Raw genomic sequence first — 25142 nt, forward strand, 5'->3', positions numbered from 1 at the left:
TGAGCACAGGGCATGCCCGCCAGCTGGGTGTCTGGAGTTCGTAGGTGGGTGGGTCCTCCTGCCCCACTGGAGGAAGTGTGTGGCCTTGACATGCTGCTGTGGACAGAGGCGGGGCCATGTCCCAGGAGGGAGCGGAGCTCTCCCTGCGAGCGTCTGGGGTATAAGAAGGTCTCCGGCAGCAGTGAGGAAACTGGGTTGGTGCTAAAATAGCCTAGGTGCATAGACCCAAGTGTTTGAAATTGTCACAGTGTTTAACTCAGAAGAGATGGAAATGATAGAATACTGTGAAGTCGTAATGGAAGTGATATCTCAGAATGTTCTTGTTTTTTCGCCAGATTGCAGAGAAGCTGAGGCAGGCCCTCGGCCGCTTCCCGGTTATGTAGAACAGAGTGGAACCTGAAGAAAACTCCGAAGTGCTTCTTTCTGACTTGGGGCAATGCAGTTTAATCCCCCCAGCCCCCATCATCCAAAAAAACAAAAAGGAAAGAAAACCAAAAAGAGATAGAGTTGGAAAAACTACATTTTATCACTAGCCAAATGCATCAGCTATACAGTTTTCTTTTGTTCATTTCTACGGCCATTATTTAAACCAGTTTAAATAAGGAAAGTACTTAAAAGTACCAGAATTTTGAATGGAAAATTAGAGGTTTCCCCACTGATATTTTGCATAAAATTGTAATTTTTCAGTCACCCACAATCTTCCAGTTCTTACCCAAGGTCAGATAATTACTAATTGCTTTCTTAAAAATATGAAATATGCCAGAATAAAAACATATCTTTGTATATATTTTTATAATTCTTTCTGATGCTTTGGGATTCCTGTCTATTTAGGAAAATCTACATGCCTTTCACTGACGTATTTATGACCCAAGTGCTTGCGTTTTTAGGAAAGGAAGCAGGCCTGTCCCTTCAGAGGGTGCGGCTGGGCAGAATCCGAGATCAGGGTCCCCTGCCCGCCCTCAGGAAGGGCTTTGGCGCGCTGTCACCCGGAGGAGGGCTTTCTCTCCTGCACTTCCTTCCTGCGCATGGCCCGCTTTTTGCTAGAAAGAATGCCTGGGCAAAGTGGGGAGCGTTTTCCAGTGCTCTGACTCCCCCCCACCAGGGGATGAGCGGCCGCACTGACCCCTGTGCTCAGGAAGGAATGCTCCGGGTCAGGTTGGGGGACGGACGCGTTCCTCCAGGGCTTTTTACCTGGACCTCCCCCATCCCCAGCAAATGGAAAAGCTTAGCGACTGAGAAGGGAGACGGCTGAATAATGTGTGCTAACCCCAGAGCTTCCCAGAGCAGTGCTCTTCCTGACCGTACCCTGCTTCAGGCGGAGTTTTCCTGGTCACTGGTACTTCAGTTAACGGCATAAAGCAAAGCAGGCTCTGCAGGCTGCCAGCTGTAGGCCTGAAGGCTCAGCACACTGTCTGCCCTACAGACGGGCACCATCCGCATACTTGCCTTACTTACTACATGGTCTTCACTCTCTCGCTTCCTGACCTGATCCTTTTACTACAGAAAATGGAAGGTTTGGGCCGGCACAAAGGAGGTGAAACCAAAACACAGGTAGAAGAGGAGATCAGAAGAACATGAGCAAGGACTTTCTGTTCTTTAGTATCACGGGTTTTTGTTAATGTTTTATAAGTAATTTTCCCTTGATTTTTCTTTTATAAAATCTCATAGAACAGTGTTTATGATATAGCCATTTAATATATGTACAAATTGTAAAGAATATGTACAAATGTTTTACACAAATGTAAGAACTTGTAGAAGCCAACATATAAATAAATTGTTTAAAAAACCTGTACAGTAAATTCTCAAACCACTTTTTCAAAACACTTTTCGGTTTTTCTGTGTGGAATTTTTTAAACCATTCATTGCTTCTTGTTGCCATCTGCTGAAAACAGTCCCATGGTGCCACAGGGGCAGGCTGGGAGGAGAAAGGAGTGTAGTTAGAGTGGGGACTTGGGCATTTGGGCCACTTGTTTGTGTAACCTCTCAGAGCCTTCAGGGCCTGCTTGGGCCAATCAAGCACCACTTCCAGTCAGTCTCATCTGAGGCCCAGTAGCTGTTTCTCAAAAGGAGAGTCATTATCTGCAGAGGATAGCAGGGCTCTGCCCCCAAATCCTCAAGCCTGTGCCGCGATTCCCTTACAGGGCCTGCCAGAGGCTCTCTGCAGCATCCCTCCCTGCCGCTCCACTCCAGCAACGGATCTGCAGCCCGGGGGCCCGGCAGTGGAGCAGCGTGCCTGGCAGCCGGGACCTGGGCAGAGCCTGCTCGTGCTCTGGACCCCACACCAAATGTCTGAGTCCCTGTGGCTCAGTCACCTCGACACACAAAATTAATCATCACACCGGTGCCACCTCCCATACATGCTGGTTTAATTGCTATGAGGAAGGGCCAGGAACATGAAAAAGGGATCTAAGAAGGGGAGATATATGGGATACCCAAAGCAATGACAGTGACTGTGAGCCCAGAAAAGTAAAGGGAATTTGAAAATGAAACATCATTGGATGTTGGTACTTAGGAGACACTCCTTCAAGTGGCAACATTTTAATGACCTAGTATATACTTCACTCCGGGTTCAAACGCGTGGTTCTTCTAGGTTGATGTTCTGATTAATTGTATCAACCTTTAGATATGACAGGTAAGTATTTGGAAAGGAGATTTGGAAGAGAGGACGACAGGAGAAACTCAGGCACAGAAAGCAGGCACCGGGCTGTTAAAGATTAGTTTCTCTGCTTGTTCGTAGGGGGTGTGATTATTATGAGTGATATTTAGTGTAAAATTAGGTTTTCTGAGTGTTCTTAATAAGCTTGTGTTATAATTTCAAAAGCATTTACACTATCAGAATGATTTTGTTTTCCAAATCACCTGTCTCTTCACTAGACAGTCTTTAGCACCAACTATGAACAGCACTGGTTCCTCTGCACGCACAGATCTGTTCTCGCTGTTCATTTCACCCCTTTGTTGAAGGCCTTCGTTTCAGGGAAGAGACCCTTGGTCATGTAAAGAGATCTGAATTGTGCGTTGGAGCCCTGGACTCTGGTTGCCAGACTGATGCCAACACCTGTCACCTTGAACAAGCCATGTAAGCTCTCTGACCTCAGTCCCCTCATCCACAGAGTCTGGGACAAGAACAGATGTGACTGAATGCCTCCCGGGCCCTGGGAGCAGAAGACCAGGGCCAGGGCTCCTGGCTCAGTCAGGGGGCAGCCCCTCTTGGGGTACAGCCACCCCTGGGCCTGCCTCCCAGGTGACTCTTGTGGGACACAGTCCCAGTGAGTTTAAGGGTAGGACAGGGTGTGTCGCAAAGAATCCTGCTGTTATCACTAGTCAGCACCCCTCAGTTCAAAAGTAGGACCTGGCCTCCAAGTTATATGAGCTGCTCCAGGCACATCTCACCTGGCAGGAGAGAAAAGGTGAGTCAAAAGCAGATGTGACCCAGGCGAATCGGGACACCCTCTTTTTACTACACACCTTGTTGATCTCAAAGTGATCTGCAAGCAGAAATCGACTCCCTCAGCAGTTAGTGAGGCAAGGCTGGATACGAAGAACTGGAAGAGGTCACCTGGTGGGAGCAATGATGACAGTGGCCTGGGCTCCTGGAGTGGACATAGCAGCAGTTGGATTTCATGTTTAGTGGTTCCCTCTGGCTACCGACGAGAAGGGGTTAGGAGGACAGGCTTGAGCCCCTGCTAAGGGGGTGCCTCAGTGTCCTGCCACCTGCCTGTATTGTGACGTCTACACCTTGGCTGGTGACCAACTTCCAGTCCTGTGTGAGTTCCGGGACTTGTTTGGCCTGTTGATTTCTGGTGGTTGAGTCACTGTCCTCACATGGATTCGTCTTGTGAGCGTGTAGAGCAATGTTCAGCCACAGTCTGTCTAGAGGATGTTGCTGCACATCTCCAGAGCTGTCTGTCTGTCTCTGTCTCCTCTCTCCTTTCTCTCCTGTACTCTGCCCTTTAAATCCTACCCACCTTGATCTCCCTGATCGCTGATCTTTGTCTCCGGGACTCGGGGAGACCACGAACCTCTATTTGGTTTCCCCTCCCTGTGCTGAGCCTGGAATCTGCATTCAAGCAGTAATGTGGGGCCATCGTGGGGCTCACTAGTTCCTTTCTCTGATAAAGCCCTGCCCTGCCTGCCGTCTAGCGCCTAAAACCATTTTTCATGTGTTTTTTTAATTCAAGGAGGGTAAACTGGCCTCTCTCACTCTCCTTGTGGCTGGACGTGGAAAGCCTATCGTTTATTTTTAAAATCTAATGGGGGTAGTTTTCCCATTCAGAGAGAACATCTCAGCACACATTCCTCAAAATTCATTTTAATTTTCAAGCGTGTTCCTGTCACTTCTATCATCATTTGCTTCTCACTGCCACGGGGCCCATCGATGGACCATCCTTCCCGGTCCCCGTAACACCAGGCATCGCCAGGTGACCTGCTTTGAGCAAAGGAAAGGTGCACTTCCAGGTGGAGTGGAGTCAGGGGACAACGAGGCTCAGCTGAGAACGCCGAGCCAACACCCAGGGGAGAGAGGCCTGGCCGCTGCGGGAGCCACGGCAGCCTGCCACGAGCGAGGGAAACTCCTCCACGTGGAGCCACCGGAGCCGGGCTGTTCCTTAGGCAGCTGGCGCCGCAGCAACCTGTCTGCCTGCGGCAGCCCCTCTTCCATCGCTGAGCCAGAACGTGCGCCCACCGGGCCCCAAGCGGGCGGGTCTAGCACATACGCTGCCTTCCTGCAGCAGGAGTATTTGGAAATGTACCATTTGGAAAACTGTCAACCCACAGGGGGAAACAAAACAAAATTTCAAAAGCAAACCATTCCTGTGAGCTCGACTTCCTCTGTTGATGTGTTTAAATCCCTTCCAGGTGGACCCAGCCTTTGCCGTTCAGGCTTCATTCTCCGCTCGCCGCACATCCAAACGGAACGGAAACCCAGCCAGCGCACCGGACCGTGTGTGTCGGTAACAGCTCGCCCCGTGAGTTACCTGCTTGCTTTGAGGAGCATCAGTTCTCCATCCCCTTCCGTGTGATGTTAGCTGTGCATGTCCTCGTGCCCTTGGAAAGGTGTTTGTAGTTAAGATCAGTTTCCCATGTCCCGCTGACGTGGCTCAGCGGTTGAGCATCGACCTAGGATCCAGGAGATCGCAGTTCAATTCCGGATCAGGGCACATGCCTGGGTTTCGGGCTCGACCCCCCAGTAGGGGGCGTGCAGGAGGCAGCCGATCAATGACTCATCTCTCATGATGTTTCTATCTCTCTCTCTCCCTCTCCCTCTCTCTGAAATCAATAAAGATATATTAAAAAATAAAGATCCATTTCCCAGCCCCCCCCCTTAGAGGGACTTCTGTCATCAGCTTCTAAACTTGTTTCTAAAACAAACTCTTGGCCTGTGGTCCATGCAGCACTGGGGAGTGTGTGTCAATGAACCACGTGATTGTAGGAAAGCTGGTCATATGCCTGTTTCACATTTTTTCTGGGGAGAGGGTTCATATCTCTCATCAGATTCTTACAGGCCTGGGTGACTCAGTACAGGTTCACTCTAAGGACGCGTCTCCTCACCCAGCCAGACTTTCCTCTCACATTTCATCGACTGCATCCTGTGCTTTTTCTTGTAATCGCTTTTCCTTCCTTTTATAGCACCTGAACTGGAGGGATGTCCTGAAGAGGGAGGGGTGAGTAATTTCGCAAGTGGAAGGGAAGTCGGTTTCCAGTTAGTCCTCAGAAGTGCCAGCTGATGACCCAGGTGAGCTGTCTGAACAAGACACGGCGCTTTAATCTGTGCGATCATCTGCAAGAGCGCACTCGAGCTCTTCACGCTCAGAACAGCTGCGGTGGGTGGCAGACCCTCCCGCCAAAGGAGGGAGACGCAGGCAGGGGTTGAGCCTTGAGGGAGGAATGTCCTTCTTCTAAAAAGGCGTCTTTCCTGCCCTGGCTTGTTGGGCTCAGTTAGAGCGTCGGCCCGCAGACTGAAGGGTCCTGGGTTCGGTTCCAGCCCAGGGCACATACCTCGGTTGCAGGCTCCATCCCCAAGCCCCGGTCAGGGCTCATGCGGGAGGCCACCAACCAATTGCTGTGTCTCTCTCATGGATGTTTCTCTCTCTCTCTCTGAAAAACAATGGAAAAAAATACTCAGGTGAGGATTAAAAATAAATAAAAAGGTGTGTTTCCCTTTGGAGCTGACCACCTGCATGGCTCCGGGTGCAGCGTTGCGTTTTCGTAGGGAGGGCTTCGGGAGAACGGGGAAACTCAGGGCAGGATGCAGAGAGCAGGGAAAGTTGTCTGCAGCCTCACACTTCCGGAGGAGTCTTGGCGCTGGGAGGCAGGGAAAGCTGATTTAGCTAATTATGAGCAAACCTTCCGGATGTAGAGAGAGAAAAGCCTGGCTGTGTAGTCAATATTATTGTCTAAATAAATATGTGCGGACGCCGGTGGTCTGCTGGGCGTTGTCAGCAGGAAGGAATTTGAGCTTAGAAACAGCTGTGACTGGAGACACAGCTCCCTTGAGGAGGCTTGTGGAGTTATCACGGGATTTTAATGTATAATACCCTTTCATTTATTTTTTTAAAAATATTTTTTATTGATTTCAGAGAGAAGAGGGGAGAGGGAGAAAGAGAGGGGAAAATCAATGATGAGAGAGTCATTGATCGGCTGCCTCCTGCACGCCCCCTGCTGGGGATCAAGCCGGAAACCCAGGAACTGAACCATGACCTCCTGGTTCATAGACCGAGCACTGAGCCAAGAAGGCCAGGCCCCTTTCAGTTATAATACCCTTAAAAACACAAACTATGGGATATTTTTATAGTACAAAAGCCGTCCTCATTGAGAAACAGTACTGCTTGTAATAGGTGCTTTAGGAAGCTGTAAGACAGATATAAGTCCAGTGTCCTGGGTAACAGCTCTCTTTGCTTTTTATTGCACTAGCTAAACCCTGGAGAAATGACTCCTTTTAGTTCAAGGAACAGAAAATGTACAAATGAGCCTGACGCTGTCACACCAGAAGGCAAGGAGCCGATCAGAGACCCCTGGGGTCGAGTCAAGAGGACCAGGAGTTAACTTGAAGACGTTCCCACTGGCCAATGAGGGAACCTTTTGAACCTCAGCAAGGCCGAGACTGCAGTGGACTGAAACACATCAAAAACGCTTAAACTCATATGAGTTCATAATGAAAGTTAAACTAAATTAATTGGTCACCATTGGAGGATATTAATGAACCAATTCACTGAGTTCCAAACAACTCTTATTTTGAACACTAGTAAATAAAGTAAATAATCCTATTTACCTGTTTTGTTTGTTACCATTAGGTTAACCGATAATAGATGGGAATTTTCTGTTAATAGAAGAATTTTAGCAACCAGTGAAGGAGGAATGATGGGACAGAATGGAACTGTTTGGGGGAGGACTATGGAGAGCACTGGTCACCAGTGGCGGCTACAGAACAGAATCTGCTGGGGTGTCTGTGATAATACGGAGGGCAAAGGAACACCCTAGGGACACCACAGGGACACACTCAGCAAATCCAGTCTGCACGGGATGCTGGGCATGCAACCTAGTTTTCAACAAGCAGGTTGCAAGGGGAAAAAAAAGAAATGGAGGGAGGTCGAGCTATTAAAAAGGGTTTACTTGTGTGACATACACTGTGGGAAGCAGCTTATGACACTTCGGAGACAATTGGAAGTGTGAACACTGAGTATCTGATCATATTAAAGAATTAGTGTTTAGAGAAATGACACCAGTGTGCAAGGTTATGTAGTGGCTGACTTAGCTCCTTGGTCATCCTCGGGTGGGCCAGGGCCCCGCTGGGCTGGCGAAGCTGAGTTAGGTGCTGGTGTCTACCCAGGCGAGCACAACCTATTGTAGCATCTGCCCTTAGGCCCCGGACTAGACTCAGGCAGGGAGGGGGGAGACCTCCCCGGCCCCTCCCAGCACCTCCCAGTTGCTCCTGCTTGTTACTTCCCAAGCTTTGGGTCCTTAGCTCCGCCGACGCCCCCGCCCCCGCCCCCATCCTGTAAGGGGGGGGCAGGTGCTGTCAGGTGAGGGATGCGGGCCAGGGAAGTCAAGGTCACAAGATAACTGGCAGGTCTAGAGAGAGATCTCAGTCTCTCCAAGACAACGCGCCTTTTTTCCATGAAAAGCTAGCAAAAGGCAACATTTATCTACCGCTTTCCACGCGCGGGCTTTCACTAAGCCCCTTACGCGACTGAGCTGGGTCCTCCCTCCACCTTCTAAGCGGGTGGTTAGCAATCACGCTTTACCCGGGGCAGCCCAGGCGCGGGGAGCTGCAGCGTCCTGCCCGGGCCCCGAAGTGGACCAGAGGGGCGGGCGGGCGCCACCCCGCAGGCCGGCGCCCCGGGCTGCCCATATAAGGCCGCGGGCGTGCGCGGCGATCCCAGACCCTCCGCCGCCCCGCCGCCCGCAGCCGCCTCCGCGCCCAGGAATGTGCGGAATCCGCCTCCCCAGCGGCCGCCCGCCGCAGGGAGGACCCCCCTCCACCCGCGGCCCCGCCCGCGCCCGGGCACGCGGGGGGGCAGCGCGGCGCGCGGGCCGGGGGCGGGGAGGCGGCCGCGCGCCCTCACCTGCCCCGGGCTGCGCGCGGGGGCGGGGCGGGGGCGGTGCGGGCGGCGGGGAGGGGCCTGCGGCCGCCCGAGCCTCCGCGCGAAGTGAAACTCCGGGAAGTTGCGGGCGCGCGGAGCGTGGCGGCTGCGCGCCCTCGGGCCGGACGCGGCCGCGGCGCCCATGGCTCTGAGCAAAGGGCTGCGGCTGCTCGGGCGGCTGGAGGCGTCGGGGGGCAGCAGCGTCCTGCTGGAGGCGCGCGGCCGCGGGGACTGCCTGCTCTTCGAAGCCGGCACGGTGGCCACGCTCGGTGAGTGCCTGTGACCCGGGGCCGGGGCCGCGCCCGCTCGTCCCCGGCCTGGGGCGAGGGACACCCAGAAAAGAGGACGCCGCCTGCGGAGACGGGGAGACGTGGGCGCCCCCTTCCCCGAGGTGGCCGCCCCGCGCCGAGCGGGGACGGGGCGTGCGCGGCGGGCTGCCCGTTTGAATGGAGCGACCCCGGGGCGCCGGGGGCTCCGCGGGCCGGGCCGGGGGCGCGGCGGCCCTAAGCCCCCCTCCCGGGCAGGGGTCCCGCCTGCGCGCCGGGCGCGGGGTCAGGTTCTTGGAAAGTGGCCTCGGGCCTTGGGTGCCCCGCGCGCCCCGCGGCCTCGGCGCAGATTCCCGAGGGTCCGCCGGGGCTGGTGTTAGGAGCCCGCTGGACCGTGTGGCTGGCCCGCCTCTTCTCGCACCTGTGGATGAAGCGCTTGGGTTTGTGCCGGCTGGCTCGCTCCCAGAGGGCGTGGGGACAGCCCCCACGACGCGGCCCCGGAGCAACCCCGATGCCACCTTTTGTGTGTTCCCGGGGCGGTTGCGCCGGCGCCGGCTCCCGGTGACCTGTGAGTGGTGATGCGCACACTGCCCGGTCCTCGGCGACCGCTCAGCCCCTGCGGCTCCTGCCCGCGTCCTGTCCTGGAGCCGGGGCGGCTCACACGTGGTCGTCTGCTTTTCCTGCTGATGGCACCTTGGCCTCATGCAAATACCTGGAGAGGCGTTGGGACTGCGAGGCACAGACCTTGGAGGCAGATGTGCTCCCTGATGACTCCATCTTTATGTTGGGTGTTTTTGAGTCAAGCCCGTATGTTTCCTACAGGGCTTCAGGAAGTCTTTAGACTGGCATTGTGCCAAGGACTTTAGAGACAATCTCCTTTATTCTTACAGTTCTACAAAAGAGCTGTTATTACCCCCATATTACAGACGAGTAAACTGAGGCCTGAAGAGACTAAGAAACTTGCTTGCCCAAAGTGACGCATGGCTACGTGACTCCTCTGTGGCTGTTGTGGAATCACGGCCCCCTGGTCCCTTGTCTTGTGGCTAACAGTCAAGGGGAAGGCCTAGGTGACGCCAAAGTGAGCGAAACCAGGTAGGATTGTTAGGACTCTGAGGTTAAACACTGGAGAGCAGGCTTCCAGCTGGTGTCCAGCTGTATAGTCTTCCCTTGTTCTCAGCTAAACAGAGGACGGTCGCTTGTCCTTTAAGTGGCGGATGGCCAGTGCACTCACTTCCAGGACACTTTACAAATGTCTAGTCTTTTGTTCACACTTGTGGGCATCGATTGTTCAGTTAGAATCCACATCTTGGTAGGGCCATCTCTTCTAGCTCCACTTCCCTATTAATTTTGTTAGCATATAGTTATGGGCTTGTTTCCCTTCACTTGGTTTCTGAAGTGATGTCTCCAGTTTTGTCAGAACCATAAGTGTGCATTGAATCGTGGATTAAATTATTATCAGGTTATTCCAATCCGTGCTCAGTCCTGAAAAGTCCAAGTTTGGTCATTTGCTAAGGTCTTGTGAGAAAACCACAGAAATTTCCATTCCATTTTAGATATCCACTTCATACTGCATTTATCAGAGCCAAGAGATTAATTTTACGGTACAAAACTGTTGCTTCATCAAAGAGATTAAAACGTCCTTTGGTTGAATTACACCGTTAAGCAAGAGTTGTACACGTTTGGGTTCCTTTGAAGCCCCTTGGGGAAAGAGACTTTATTTTTTCAAAGTGAACATTTCAAAGGGATTAATGTTAAGTAATGTCATGCATATTTCCCATTTGGAAATTAAGTTGTGGCTGAAATGCATGTACATGATGTTGGTGATTAAATCCACTGGATTCTAGAGCCAAGAGTGTAACGAAAGGAATGGCACATCCTCGACTCGTGTGCTGCCCACATTTGTCAGTCTAGCATTCATGTTTCAGTGGACCTTGGCTGAATACTTGATTTTTAAAAATTTATCTTTATTGTTGAAAGTATTACTGATGCTTCCTTTTTCCCCCTCATGACCCCCTCCACCCACTCCCCACCCAGGCCTTCACAGCATCATTGTCTCTGTCCGTGGGTTATGCACACATGCATATAAGTTCTTTGGTTAATCTCCTCCCCACACACTTCCCTCTGTGACTTGTCAGTCTGTTCCTTTTAAAAAGTCTGTTTTTCTTAAATTTAAGTGCAACTATTATTTAAAAGCAGCTGTGGCATTTGATAATATTGCTGGTCATGAGAAGGACAGCGAGAGCCTCTGTTACTAGAAAGTTGTTGTGTCAAACTTTAAAGTATCCTAAACATACCACAATCAGCCAGGATGGCTCTGAACTGGAAATGTCCCACAGGCCTAGCTTCTTTGCTTTCCTTTCCTTGACAAGGTTAAGAATGCTTTCATTTTTTTCCCTAGAAGGTTGCGATTTCTGCTTTTGTGTGGGACAGGACGCCTGTGGCAGCCAGCATAGCTGGTGGTGGAATCCTGACAGGTCACCTTTTCCATGAGGTTCAAGGTTGGGGGCAGCTTCCTCTTTCACGTCAGCCGTGGTTTCCTCTGATGGGTCTGCCCAGTAGGGGATGAGAGTCCAGGGGACTTTAGTCCTATGGAAATAGTGACCTCTCCCTGGCCACTGGGTGGTCCTGAGTCCTGCCCAGCTCTGTGGCAGTTGCAGGTGCTGCTGCTCTGACGGGAGCAACAGGAGGGCTGAGGGGGGCTGACAGCCAGCCACCAGTAAGTGCAGCTCTTCAAGGCACATCGAGCCCCATGAGGATCCTAACTTGAAAAGGCCTCGTGGAAGGGGCTCGCGATCGCTTAGTGGTTTCAGGCAGAGCTCAGAGACAGTCAGCTGCTTGAACGGGGTTATGAGTTTAGGAAAAATTAATGATCCTTGGTTGGTGGATCGCTGGGTACAGTCCTTCTGGTCCAACGACTGCAGAGGTCTTCATACCGGGTCGTAGCCAGCCAGCAGGAGGGCTGCCAAAGGGATACTCCCCAATTCCTGCTTCTAAAAGAATTTGCTGGAGAATCTATCTCCAATGTGGATCAGTAGGAACAGGAATTCCAGAGGCAGAAAAGCCAAACATATTGGCACCCATTTCAAAGGTTTTCGTAGAGTTTTCTTGGTGGCCTGATGGAATAGCAGGGGCTTCTTGGGTGTTGGTGAAAAGCCGTAGCGTGGAACACTTCCCCTTGGCCCACAGATAGGGCCCAGAGGTTTTCGTATTTGCCCATTGGGACAGAAAGCACTTGCTGTCCTTGTCTTGGTCTTTAGACTTAGCATGGACAAGACGAAGGGAAATGTGCCTGTTGTTCATGGATTCTGTTTGCCTCCAGAGCCAGCCTCAACGCTCCAAAGTTCAGTGCTCTCCAGACAGCCCCCCGTAGGGGCGGCCTCGGGGGTGTGTGTGTTCGCTCGCACCTGTGTTTGGGAGCTAGCGCAGCCCCACGCCTTCCTTGCTGTGGAACCGGCAGCGGGGGCGGAGGGTGGGAGGGAGGCTTGGGAGACTTCGTTAATTAGTGAGTATCCCTAAATTACTTTGAGCTTCTGAGGAAGATGTTTCTGTGTAAACATGGGGCCAGGTTTTCCCAGCTGCTGTGTTTATATAGAGGCCACGGTGTCGTGCTTTGTTTGAGCTGGGGAGGTGGCTGTGGGGCCAGGCAGGCTCCCTCTGAGCTCATTGTCCTGGGCTTTGTGGCCTGGATTTATTTGGTCAGTAACTTGAAGTTTGACCTGCTTAAGAGCACCCGAGAGGATCACAGGCATGGCCATTCCATCGTTTCTCCTGGGTAGAGAGAAGCGCAGGCGGGCCAGCTGGGGCCCCGGGCTCCTGACTCCGGACAGCTGAGCCACAGTGGCCTTGTCGCCTCCGTCACTCAAGCTCCGGTCCTTCCTAGGTGTAAGTTTGTTCAACATAATATTTACCAAAATGTAAACTGGGTTAGTGTGGCTTCTACCTGTGGTGTTGGTAGCTCACTGTTAGGAACATGATTTCAGATCTCGCCAGGCTCCTTTTTGGGGTCTTTAACCTTTCATTGTGATAATCTAAAGATCTGCACGAAAGTGGAAGGAAAATTAATTTCTGCGTACCTCTCACTCAGCCTTGGTAATTGTCAGTGTGGTTCACATCTATGTCACCCATGCCTGTATTTTTTATAAACAATGAATCTTCTAAAATTTAGTTGGTTCAGTGCCGAGCAAGATTTTTATTTGGCTTGGCTTCCCCTCTGTCCCCCAACTTGCATTTGTGTGTGTAAGTTCAAAATTTACTTGACAGATTGAAATATGACCAACAGCAGAAACAGTGGTATGAATTGATTCTGAGGTTTTGGCCAAGATACGTTTTTGGTTTTTATTTTTATTTTTTATTACTATCTTTTAAATATATCTTTATTGATTTCGGAGAGAGGAAGGGAGAGGGAGAGAGACATCAATGATGAGAGAGTCATTGATTGGCTGCCTGCCACACTCCCCTTGCTGTTATCGAACCCGAGATCTCCAGGATCCTGGGTTGGATGTTCAACCACTGGGCACGCCCAGCCGGGCCCAAGATATACTTTTAAAAGCAAAGTGGTCACATGGGCAGAGTATACTACAGCCTGGAAGAGCGGGGCGTCCCTCCTAGGGGACATCGTTGGGCTCAGAGGAGACGGCAGAGGGGCCTTGCCCTGTATTTCTCGCGGGAACGAGAGTGGCTGAGGGCCGTGTCTACCTGCCGTTTGTGCGGGACCGTGGAGCCTCCTGGCACAGTGACCAGCCTGCCTCGGGCCTGCTCAGGCCTCTTCCCAGGGCCCTGACAGACTGCGCAGTGGGGTGTCCACTCCGGGCCCCGGGGAGGAGGTGTGGCGAGGGTACCGGGCGTGGGAGGGACTGGAACACAGGGCTGGTGTCCCTAGGAGTGTGCACGAGGCCCCGGCAGGATAGCCTGATGCCTAAGAGTGGAGGTTGGTAAAAGATACTGGGGTGGGCTGGGGGTGGCTCCCCGACTGGCCACATTCTGGACCCGCCCCTCCAGTTCTGCACGGGGGTGTACTTCTCAAGCTAAGGGGACAGAACGTATTTTGTTTAATAGTTTGTTTGCTTGATTTCAAACTTAAAAATAGTTGGACATATGGGGTACAGGGCTCCACTGTGAAGACTGTCAAGCAGGTGAAACATTGGACTGGTGTCATGGAAGGTCTCCTCGATTTGGGGGAAGTGCATGTGGGGGCACCCTGTGGGAATATATTTTCCTGGCCCTGTTTGCTTGTTCTGGGGGGCTGGGGGTGGGGCTCTTCCAAGTGGGTGAGCTTCCTGTATTTGCACCCGAGGTGGGCACTGGGCCCCTGTGTGGGCCTGGTGCTGTGCCGGGCGCCTTGGCGAAGGACCCCGGCCCGGAAGGCGGGGTGCATTTGGCCAGGCCCTGGGGGTGGCAGGCGGCACCGCTGGCGTGGGAGGCTGGCGGGCTGCCACGCGCTTGTAAAGCCTCCAGGTTCAGAAGCTGCTCGGGCAGGAGGATGCGCCGCTCGGCACAGTAGCCGGAGGGCGGGCAGGGCAGCTCCTTCCCGTGGCCCAGTTCGTGGCAGCCGTTCCAAAGCTTGAATGTGGCTTGAATGTAAGGCAGTTTCCTGAGGATGTGGGACTCTCCCGGAGAGGCTTCTGTAATGTCCTGGGAGCTGGTACCTACTTCTATTCCTGCATCTGTGTCACTTCTGCGCCGCCCCCTTCCCCAAGGTTGGGCCATGACTGTGCTGTCCCTCCCTGAGCTCCTGGAGCCCCGGGCCACCCTGAGGACAAGCCTGTGCCCTAGTCCCTGACCGACTCTCCCTGTGCGTTTTCTTTGTTTCTTTTTTTAAAATATGCTTGTATTGATTTCAGAGAGAGGAAGGGAGAGAGAGAGAGAAACATCCATGATGAGAGCGTCATGGATCAGCTGCCTCCCACACGCCCCCTACTGGGGGTCGAGCCCGCAGCCTGGGCATGTGCCCTGACCGGGACTCGAACCGTGACCTGCTGGTTCACGGGTCTTCCTGTGTGTTTTCCGTGAAACCCCGCACCCCCTGAGATCCGGGCCTTATCTCCTGCCGCTTCTGCTCCTTGACAAGGTCTGAGGTGATGCTCAGGGCGAGAGAGGTGACGAGATGAAAAGGGACTTCCCCGTGTCCTTTAAAGCAAGGTGAGGCCACGGAGCAGAGTGGGCGTTGGTGTGGGATTGAGGAGTGCGGTGGGCGGAGGGTGGGGTGTCCACGCTGACGCTCGGGCCCAGCGCAGGACTGGACGGTCCGGCCGCCCGTCAGGGTGCAGAGTTAAGGTGAGCGTCTCCGCCGGCCGCCGCCTTTCTGGAGCCACTGCGGGGACTGACTGCCGATTGGTGATCGCAGTGTCTGCTAAGAAGCAGCGGCTGCTTCCCTGGGCTCAGGTCTGACCCAGAGGGAGTGATGCCACCAAACCCTTCTTCACCTGGCTGTTCTCCAGCCTCTCGGCAGCAGGGACATGACCTGAAGCCTGGCTCTGCTCATGCCTTTTTGTCTTGGGGAATTGGGTTAAGCCCCAGACCTCAGAATCCTAATGTGACAACAAATGAATGGCAACCTGTATTGCCTTTCTACTGAGATTCCGCGTGTGTGTGTGTGTGTGTGTTAAAAACTTAAACACTAGCATAGCAAATAAGAAACACCACTACTTCACACACCTAGTTAAAATTATAAGGAATAAGAAGTACAGATTGGCAGTTACAAAGTAGTAAAGGGGGTGTAAAGTACAGTATAGGGGATATAGTGAGTGATATCATGATAACTATGCACATATCCGATGGGTACTAGACTTATCAGGGTGATCATTTCATAAGTTATATAAATGTCTAATCACTATGCTGTACACCTGAAACTAATATAATATTGTACGTCAACTGTAATTGAAAAATAAAAAATTATTAAAATAAGAAAATCACACACACACCACCCAGAAACTTGAATCTTAGGAGAAGTGATCTGGCAACTTAAAATCTAAGATGGCTCGGATCTAAGTCTGAGCTTAACCTAGGAATCTGATGCTATGCATTTTTTATTGGATACTTATGAATTAATTAAAATGCATAAGAATATCTGTGCTTCATTCTACTCCTTTCCTGTAACCAGCCAAAAAATATAAAAAGCCATAACAAAGTTTAAATTAGGAACACAAAGTACGGTATTTATTAAGACATCATAAACTATGCTAGTTCAGTAATTCCATTAGCCAATCCTTACTAATATGCATTGCTATTCTTAAACTTCCTTTTATATTGCTTTTTTTTTTTTTTTAATAATCTGGACTGGGGTGGCGTTTGCGTGTCTGGGCACATGCAGTCGTTTCTCATCTGTCTGTTTTAACTGACTGTGGTTCCATGAATCTTACCCATGGCTGATAAATATTCTATGCTGGGAACTCTCCCTTAGAAGAGGAGACAGTTCTCTGCAGCTCCTGCTGCCCGATTTAGCAAAACTGGGGTCAGGTGGAGCCGAGCTAGTTCCTGCTGGCAGCAGGGAGGGAGCAGAGCATTGTCACAGGTGCTTGGGCCCCCAGAACGGTGACGCTTGTGTCCCCTCCTGTTTCAACAATGAGTTTCTATTTTTTTAAATGGTGTGAATGAAGAAAGGAATCCTGGAAAACGAGGGCTGGCAGTAACTTGCCGCCTGCCCAGGCCTGAGCCAGGCCCGTGTAACAAGGTCCATCTGCGTAGTGTACCTGCTTGTCTTGTCACCGAGACCACTGGGAGGGGGCTGCCCCTGAACCAGGAGGGGAGGAGCGGAGGTCAGACACATCTTCATGGGTAACATGGGAGGTTCAGCAGTGGGCCTGCAAGAATGGAATCCATGTTGAAGTTTTGTCTCTTAAGTGGACAGATATAATCTATTTCTCATTCCCAAGGGCTACTTGCCTCTTTCTTCAGACAGACTACAAAACAGTATTTTGGGGGGAGGGCTGAGAGGTTTTATCTGGTAGTATAAATTGATTTTAATCACAATTCTATCTATCTATCTATCTATCTATCTATCTATCTATCTATCTATCAAGTTTTGATGTTTATTGACAGGGAAAGAGGTATAATTTTCATTAGGATGTTAAAAATTTTGACAATACCAAAGACCCCAGGGTGCCTGTAATGGGGACACAGGGGAAGGTCTAGGCCTCCGTGCCAGGTTCTAGGCCACACAGGGGGACTCCTCCCAGCTGTGTGGTGTATGTGGCGTGTGTGTGTGTGTGTTTGTGTGTGCGCGCGTGTGTGCATGTCTGTCTGTCTGACCTCCCCTTTCCAGACCCATCCCTGCTTTCCAGGCTTTGACTGTGTGTCTGAATCTGTCCAGAGGGGACACTTTTTCCTAATTCTCAGAAAGGCACTGTAAGGGCTGGAGGCTGCCCTGGAGAAAGTCACTGGAAAAGGCTTTTTTCTAACTTGCATGGAAGTAATAAAATGTTTGCACCCCCACAGCATGGGAACAAATGATGTAAGACCACATGCGTGAAGTGAGAGATTATAATGAAATAACGTTGCCTGCAGAGGACAGCTCCTGACCGCGGGGTTTTGGGGGGGTCTTGACTTCAGCAGCACCCCCTCCGTTCTAGGTTTCTGGTTCAGGTTGCTGCTGGGAAAATGAGGTTACTGGGAGCTTATTAGAATGTCATCTTAGGAGAGAACACACACCCAGAAGGAAGGCTTTAGGAGTGAGCCTATGAAAGGGGGTGATCTCTAGAGGAAGAGCCGTGTGCCTTTAGTTTGGTCACTGCCTTCCTCCTGGGCCCTCCAGGAGAGTCCTCCACTGTGTGGCTTCTCTCTTCCCCTCCTGAATATTCTTGTCTTTTGGGAGTGGATGATAAGACTTATACACTTTGAAAATCCAGGAGACACATCCTGAAGTAGCTGTGAGTGCAGCCATGTCACATCTGGCATTTGTCTGTCAGTACTCCTGGAGATAGATGGACGGACAGACAGACAGGTGTGCACACACATGCACACGGCAGCGAGGGAGGACAGGTGGGCTAAGACTGGGATGGCTGTTGGAGCTGGGCGATTGGGCTCTGCTTGTCCATTAGACTCTGAATTCGTAGGCTGGCTGCTCTCCAAGCGCAATAGATAAACTTGATAGCTTCCCGTCGGTGGTCAGTTAGAGTATGTTATGGGGAAAAGACTCCACTCCCAGGGACAGCAGTTTCTGGGAATAAACATAATAAAAAAAGTGAGGCCTAAAAGAAGAAAGATATAAAACTTTACTGAAGCCCCAAATAAATGAAAAGTATACCATATTTTGGGGATAGGAACATCAACAATGTAGACATATTCTCCAATTTATAAATGCAAGTATCTGAGTAAAATCCAATTAAATTCCAGTAAACAGGAATTTGATATAAAACTTAATAGGCTAATTTTAAAGTATATCGGGAACTCCCCCCTATTGCATTCCTATTGTAATCCCCCCATTTTGGTTAATGGCAGCCCGTATGAGTAGGGCAAATGCTCAGAACAAGGACCTGTGAGTCACCTGATCCCACTGACCTCCGAAGCCCCATCCAATCCACCAGCAAGTCCAGACCCCTCTCCTCCAAATATATCCGAATCCCACCAGTTTCCCTGCCACTGCCCAGCATTAATCCAACCACTACCCTCTCTGGCTTGGACTGGCGGTCACCATCTAGCAGGTGTCCCAGTGCCACTCCTGGAGCATCCCCCAAGTCCCTGCACAGTGGCCTGCTCTGCCCCGGCTCTTCCTCCAGCCTCACCTCCTACATTTCCTGAGCTCACTTCCCTTCACCACCCTGGCTGGGTCCTGTCTCAGCATCTCCACTCTTGCTGTGCCCTCTGCCTGCGATGCCCTTCCCCCTGACCTCTGCCTGGCAGCCACCTCCTCAATTCAGGCCAAACGCAGTGACTTCGGGAAGGCCTTCCCGAACACCCAGCCACCCTGGCAGGACCAGCCCATGGCCTCCACACCCCAGCTGAATCTATCCATCATCTGTGTTCTTGTCTTCATGGCACTTACACCGGAATTATTGTCTTTATTTGCATGCATTGACTGGCTGGTGAGACCGCAGGCTCCTTGGAGCAGGATGCTGTGGGTTATGTTGTGTCCCCAGAAAGACATGCTCAAGTCCTAACCCCCGGTAACTGTGACTTTATTTAGAAATGGGGTCTTTGCAGACCTAATTAAGATGTAAATTAGGGTCAGGTCATTCTGGAGCAGGGTGGGCCCTTCATCCACCCAGATACAGACTGGAGGAGCAGGAGTCATCGGGGGCCACCAGCGCTCTGTTCCACATCTTCGAGCTGGTTATGTGGTGTGTTCATTTTGTGAAGATTCGTGGAGCTGTCACAGGATTTGTTCATTTTTTTGTATATGTTATACTACAATAAAAAACCATTTCTTAAATCCGTCAGGATTTTTTCCCTGTATGACTTCTGAGTTTTGTGCTTTGCTTAGAAAGGCGTTTCGTACCGTAAAACTGAATGCTTCTCCGATATTTTCTTCTAATACTTTAAAAGTTGGATTTCTTTACACTTACCTCTTAAAATACCTCTGGAATTTATTCTAATGTATGATACAATGTAGGGCTTGTTTTCCCTTCCGTATGGGAATCTGACATTTGTTTAACTCTCTAGATAACACTGCTTCGGGCAGAAATGACCTTGCCTGGCGAGTTGCTCCTGTGGAGGGAAGAGCCATAAACTGGGCACCAGGCTCAGTGCTTCCCCACTGAGTTCCAGCTGGCACTGGGCCTGCCCCTGGTGAACCCTGGAATCTACACCTTTGGGGTTTTGTAAGGGATATGGGGCCCCTGTGGGCACGAGACTTTAAGCTGGGGGGGAGGGGGCAAGAAGCTAGTTGAATATAGTCATTCTCAAAAGGAAAAGTCCAAATGGCCAGGACAAGGGAGCCACCCTGCCGGCCCCGCCCCACCTAGTCAGTGTTGGACGGATGGGTGCCGGTTCTCTGCTCTTCTGCTCCGTGTTCCTTGCTGTCTCCTGTGATTAAGGGGGAGGCTCCGGGGAACAAACAGCGCACTCTCTTAGTCACCCCTCCCTCCTGGCCCCACAGCTGTGCCCTCACACCTGTCCCCCTCCCCTAGGCCGACCCCCTGCCCAGGGGACATGTGGATTTCTCCGGCACAGGCTGCCAGGGCCAGCCCCCAGGCTTCGGGACACGCGGGATGTGCCTTGTCCCCGCCACGGTCGGCGCTGGGAGCCTGAGGGTCGGGCTGTGGCAGGACCAGAGCCCCCTTCTCTGCTTCCTTCTGTCCTCCTGAGTCCCTCAGACCCCCTGCCTGGTAGCTCTGCAGCCCGCGACCTTAGCCTGGGCTCCTAGCGCTTCCCGCCATTCACTCCCTCCATTCTCTGCCCCCTGGTTTTGCTTAGCTCCTGACCCACGGGAATTAGCTCACATCCGTGGTGACCATCCCCTTCTGCACAGTCCCCACTTTCTAAACTGCACTGTCCTTTGCACTCGCCAGGCGAAGTCCCCAGCCCGCCGGGGAAATGTCGCCTCCACTCCCTGCGCGCCCTCGGGATGCTGAGCATCGGCTTGGCCGTCGCAACCTCCTAAGGGGTGTACAGTGCTGCTTGGTAATTTTATTCCATTTTCCTGGTCATGTTTCCCTTCTCTCCAGGACACCTCTTTCACATCCTCTCAAGCCTGCAAGGCCTTGTCCCTCCCAGCTAATGGTTTTGCTTCCTATCTTACTGAGAAAGTGAAAGCAAATAAAGAGGACTTTCACCAGCCCTTCCCGACTGTTTGCCCCGCGCTGGCCTCCAAGGCTGGCACCGCCTTGCCCCTGTCACAGCTGATGACCTCCCGGTGATTCCACCTTTCGCTGGGTCCTGTCCCCTCTCACTTTGAAGACTTTGCTCCCACAGTTTCCCCTTTCCTTCCTAGCTAGGCCATTTCCACCGTTACATGAACAAACTGTTATATCTCAAGAAACCTTTCCTCAACCCCCACCCCCACCTCTTTTCCTCCTTCCCCCCTTCCCCCTGGGAAGGGGTCATTCTCGGGCGCTATCTCCACTCTCCCCCCCTCCTTTCTCCCTGATGCAGGGCCAGCCAGACTGTGGTCCTTGCCACGCCCCTGAAGCCTGTCATCAACATCCCCAGAGACCCCCACCTTGCGGATCCCGCACAGGACCGACCCAGCAGCATCGCCCAGGTGATCCCACCTCCTTCCTCTAGCGATGCTCCTCCTCCTGGTCCTGTCCCTGCCTTACTGCCATTTCCCCAGGGCCTAGAGCAACACCTGGCACACAGTAGGCATCTAGAATCCTCAGGGAGTGATGGAATCGAAGTGTGAAAGGGTGTGGCTCTCCCCTTCCCTCCCTGCATCTCATGTAGCATAAGAAGATATATATGGGTCACACTACATGGCCTCTGTGTGCTTGTGTGTGTGCGTGCAGTGCACACGCATGGAAATGGGGCTCCTGTGGGAGAAAGGACGCACTGAGGGGAGGTTGTAGCAGAGCTGGGGGGCCTTCATGTGGAGCGATAACCTGAGTAAGGAAGAAGAGAGGGGAGGTACCCAGGAACTGGTTTGGCTGGTCTGTTGGTGAAGAAACTGGAACAGAAGCTGGGAGGGGAACCTCTAGCACCAGTCCAGGCCTGGACCTAATTTGTTAGTCACACAAAGCAAAGTGAAGGTCTTCTTGCAGGAGGAAGTGCCACACCCGCCCGGCCTTGGTCCAGGAGGAGCCCTTTGGGGGAGGGGAGGGACGGGGGTCCAGGAGTGAGATCTGTGGTCAGGCCATGGACCATTGCCCAGAAGGATCTGTCTCCCCACACGTGTGTAAAGAGAGCACGTGCACATCTGTAGAGAGAGGGGTATTTTTGTGCTTTATTCGTATTCCCTGTTGGGTGGGAGGCCCCACGGCCATCCCAGCCCTCCCATGTTGCACCATCCTAAGGTATAAGGAACTGCTGATCAGGGCTTGGGTCCCTGTCCCTGGTCTGCCAGAAGCTTGTTCATCACTGTATCAGTGCTGAATTGAGGCCTGGATTCCCTCTTTTTTAAGGAAAAAAACCCAAAAAACTCAACCACGACGGCTCTGCATTAAGCCCTCTTGTCCGAGGAGCTGGCCATATCCTGCGCCTAGTAACCTCAGCCTGCTGACCTCAGGCAGGGTGGGGTGTGAGGATGTTTTCCCAGCTGTGGCCACAGCAGAGGATGACTTTTCCTCTTATTTTCTTTGGCTGGGTTCTGCATGGCTTGGTGGGAGGCAGGGCCTTTGCTTAGGTCAAACTTTCGTGAGGACCCCTCCCCGCTGGCTCTTCTGTGCGGCCTGGACATTTGGGTGGGGGAAGGAGATGCTGGGGAGGGCAGGAAAGTTTCTTAGCGCCTTGACGTGTCCGCCTTGTTGGCTTTTGTCTGGGCTTTCCAGCTTCTGTTTCAGACTGATGTTTTGATTTCCACTGTGCTTAGCAACGCTCAGCAGCCATGCTCTGCCCCCACCACCACCCCCAGGAAAATCATTGTCTTTCTGAAGAGCTGCTTTAGCTCCAAACTGATAACTCTGGAAGGAACAGCCTTGGCCAGTCTGAGCCGAGCTCAGAATGAGCACATGAAGGAAACAGCGACCTTGATCTGGACAATTCTAGCCTCTTGAGACCCTGAAATACAAGAGGATGGTTTAATATTCTGCACAAGAATGCAGCCACAGATGGTACCTCAGTCTTGGGCTGTCTGCATTGTTAACTGACCTACTTGCTTTTCTGACCAGTGGGCTGGGCTTTGCTGGAATTTCCTTATGGCATTTGATTATGGAAAATATTATGAAAGCAACAAAAAGAAAATATTTATGAAAGAAGGAACCACGTGTGGTTGGTTTGAGTATTATCTGGACTGGCTATGTGCTGGCCAGGAACACAGCCTACCTGCCCTGGGTTTTAGGAAGCAGCCTCTGGCGACTGGGTGACTGCCGCTCCTTCTGAGGCCGGCCCCCAGCCAGGATGTCTGATGACAGAGCTCTGTCCTGGGATCCAGAATTCAAGGCCAAGTTTGCGTTGCTCCAGGGCAAACCACTGGCTCCCTGCAGGCCTCTCAAATGGGGGCTGCTTCTTTCCCCTCCACTCGGCCCACTGGACCCAGGGGTGGGATGCGTGTCCCCTCGACTCCTCTTGGCGCCTCCAGACACTCTCCCTCCCTCCTCCATCATAGCACTCAACTTTGAACCTCAGGAACAGCACCCACCAGGCGGTCCTTCTAGGCTCCTCTAGGCATCCAAACTGTCGACACCCCTCTCGGATCCAGGATAGGAGCCACAGTCGCTGGCAGGGTATGACGGGGGCATCGGGGGCATTCTCCAGAGGCTCCCTCACACAGCCATCCAGAGACCCCAGCACGGCCCACTCACCTGGCGTGGGTGCCAGGGCCACGTTGCTGGGAAGTCTCACCCCCCCCCCGGGATCTGTGTCAGGGGGCCGAGCTTCCAGGGTCTCTCAGAGGACAGTCCCCACGTGGTCCCATCGCTATAGTGGTTCATCTGTGGTTCTTTTCAGTCCAGATCCTTCTACCAGTCGGGTTTATTTTTATCATAAGCCATGTTGTCTAATAACATAGACAACTTTTATCAAGTTACCATGGAAACAGGGCTGGAAAGTGAACCTAAGGTCAAACGCTCTAGCAGGCCGTGGTAACCCTTCGCCCACACATATCCAGGGGCCACGTCACCTACACCCCTCCTCAAGCCTGCCTGGGTCCTTGGCGAGTTCTCCCTCCTCTGTCCGTCTCCCCGATGCTGAGTCTCCCCGATGCTGAGTCCCGCCCTCACTCTCGGTTCCTTCAGTCGCATGGTGACCCTTCTGAAGACCTTGGCCTGCAGTTCCCTGACCTCCCCTCCCCCGTGAGCGCGCCCTCCCCCCGGCTCGGCCCCTCCGCGGCCCTGCCCTGCTCCTCGTCAGCCAGCCGGTCAGACGTCCCTGTCTTCACCTTCCACCTCTGTCTTCTCAGCTCATCCCTCAGGAATTCCCCGATTCCAGCCATCTTGGACCCTCCCGGGCCTGCGATCCCTTGAACCTGCCACCTCTGCACAGCCCTCCCCTGCCCTACACCTCTCCTCCCCCTTTACTGGCTCACGCCCTCCCCTTCCGCCCTCCTCTCACTCCTCTCCTGTTAGCATGGACGGACTGTCTGGCAGGCGAGCCCCCAGCCGTGCATCGGGTTCCACTGACCACTCGGGGGCACGGCCCCAGCATAACCTCCCTCCCTCCCACTGCGTCAGTTTTTACCTCTCAGGTCATTTCCAGCAGTGTGCACACTGGGTGTTAACCCCCATTTTAGAGAAATCTTCTGACCTCACTGCCCCCCCATGACCTCCCAATCTCTCTCCTCTGTACTCACACACATGCACGCTCACACGCACACACACATGCACACACCTGTACACATGCATGTACACACATGCACACGTGCACATGCTCATGCACCAAGTTCCTCAAAGAATTGTCTCTGCTCACTGTCTCCATTTTCTCTGTCCCTCTTCATTATGGTTTTGCCCCTCGACTTTACTGAAACTGCTTCTCGGTGGCCCACCAAGGCCTCACTAAAATAACGATCCCTTATTCTGTCCTGGGACAGAGCAGCATCTGACCCCCTGATCCCTCCTGCCTGCCTGACACACGTTCTTTCCAGGCTCCCAGGACACCACACACTCCTGGTTTTCCTGATATCTTTTGGCCATGTCTCTCTGTCTCCCTGTCCTTTAAACACACTTCCCCCCCTTCCCCCCAAGTGGTCTCCCCCCTTCCCCCCAGGTGGTCTCCCCTAATCTCATGATGTTAAATACCTTCTGTTTGCTGGGGATGCCCTGGTTCATGTTAGCTGGACTTCTCTGCTGGGCTCCAGACCGGCTCTGTCCTTGATTGCTCCCTGGCCTGAGCTCCTGCTGCTGCACCCAGACCTGTCCTGTCAACCACTGACAGGTGACAGACACTCACCTGTCAGTGGTTCAGGAGACAGATTGGCGTCACCCTTGAACCCTGTCTCCTCTCATATCCCGCATCCAGGCTGCCCACAGATCCTGTGCAGATAGTTAATGATGCTAAGGAACTATGTTTAAGTTCTTTTAGATGTGATACTGATACTGTGGTTATGTTTTTAAGAAGAACCCTTATCTTTTGGAGATTCTTACTGAAATATTTATAGATGAAATACCATGAAGTCTGGGCTTTACTCAGAATAACCTAGCATAGTGATTCTCACCGAGAGGACTCATTCAAACACAGGTTGCGGGGTCTTCAGCCCAGAGTCTCTGATTCAGCTGGGCTGGGGTGGGGCCTGGTCATTTGTACTGTTTCTAATGCTGGGTGATGCTTATTGTCT

At 52.4% G+C, this 25142-nt stretch overlaps 2 protein-coding genes across 2 annotated transcripts in view; both read left to right on the top strand.

Annotated features, from left to right (window-relative positions):
- Nucleotides 1-1823, top strand: part of SNX9 (sorting nexin 9) — a 73853-nt gene extending 72030 nt beyond the window's left edge. Inside the window, exon 18 of the mRNA XM_087817712.1 lies at nt 336-1823. Coding sequence (XP_087673838.1) covers nt 336-383 — 48 coding nt within the window. The 3' untranslated portion in view covers nt 384-1823. The remainder of the gene's footprint in view (nt 1-335) is intronic.
- Nucleotides 1824-8680: 6857 nt separating this feature from the next.
- SYNJ2 (synaptojanin 2) overlaps nt 8681-25142 on the top strand; it is a 70402-nt gene continuing 53940 nt past the window's right edge. Inside the window, exon 1 of the mRNA XM_087817713.1 lies at nt 8681-8848. Coding sequence (XP_087673839.1) covers nt 8722-8848 — 127 coding nt within the window. The 5' untranslated portion in view covers nt 8681-8721. The remainder of the gene's footprint in view (nt 8849-25142) is intronic.

This window comes from Miniopterus natalensis, chromosome 5 (assembly GCF_054644295.1).
Source record: "Miniopterus natalensis isolate mMinNat1 chromosome 5, mMinNat1.hap1, whole genome shotgun sequence".
Taxonomy (NCBI): domain Eukaryota; kingdom Metazoa; phylum Chordata; class Mammalia; order Chiroptera; family Miniopteridae; genus Miniopterus; species Miniopterus natalensis.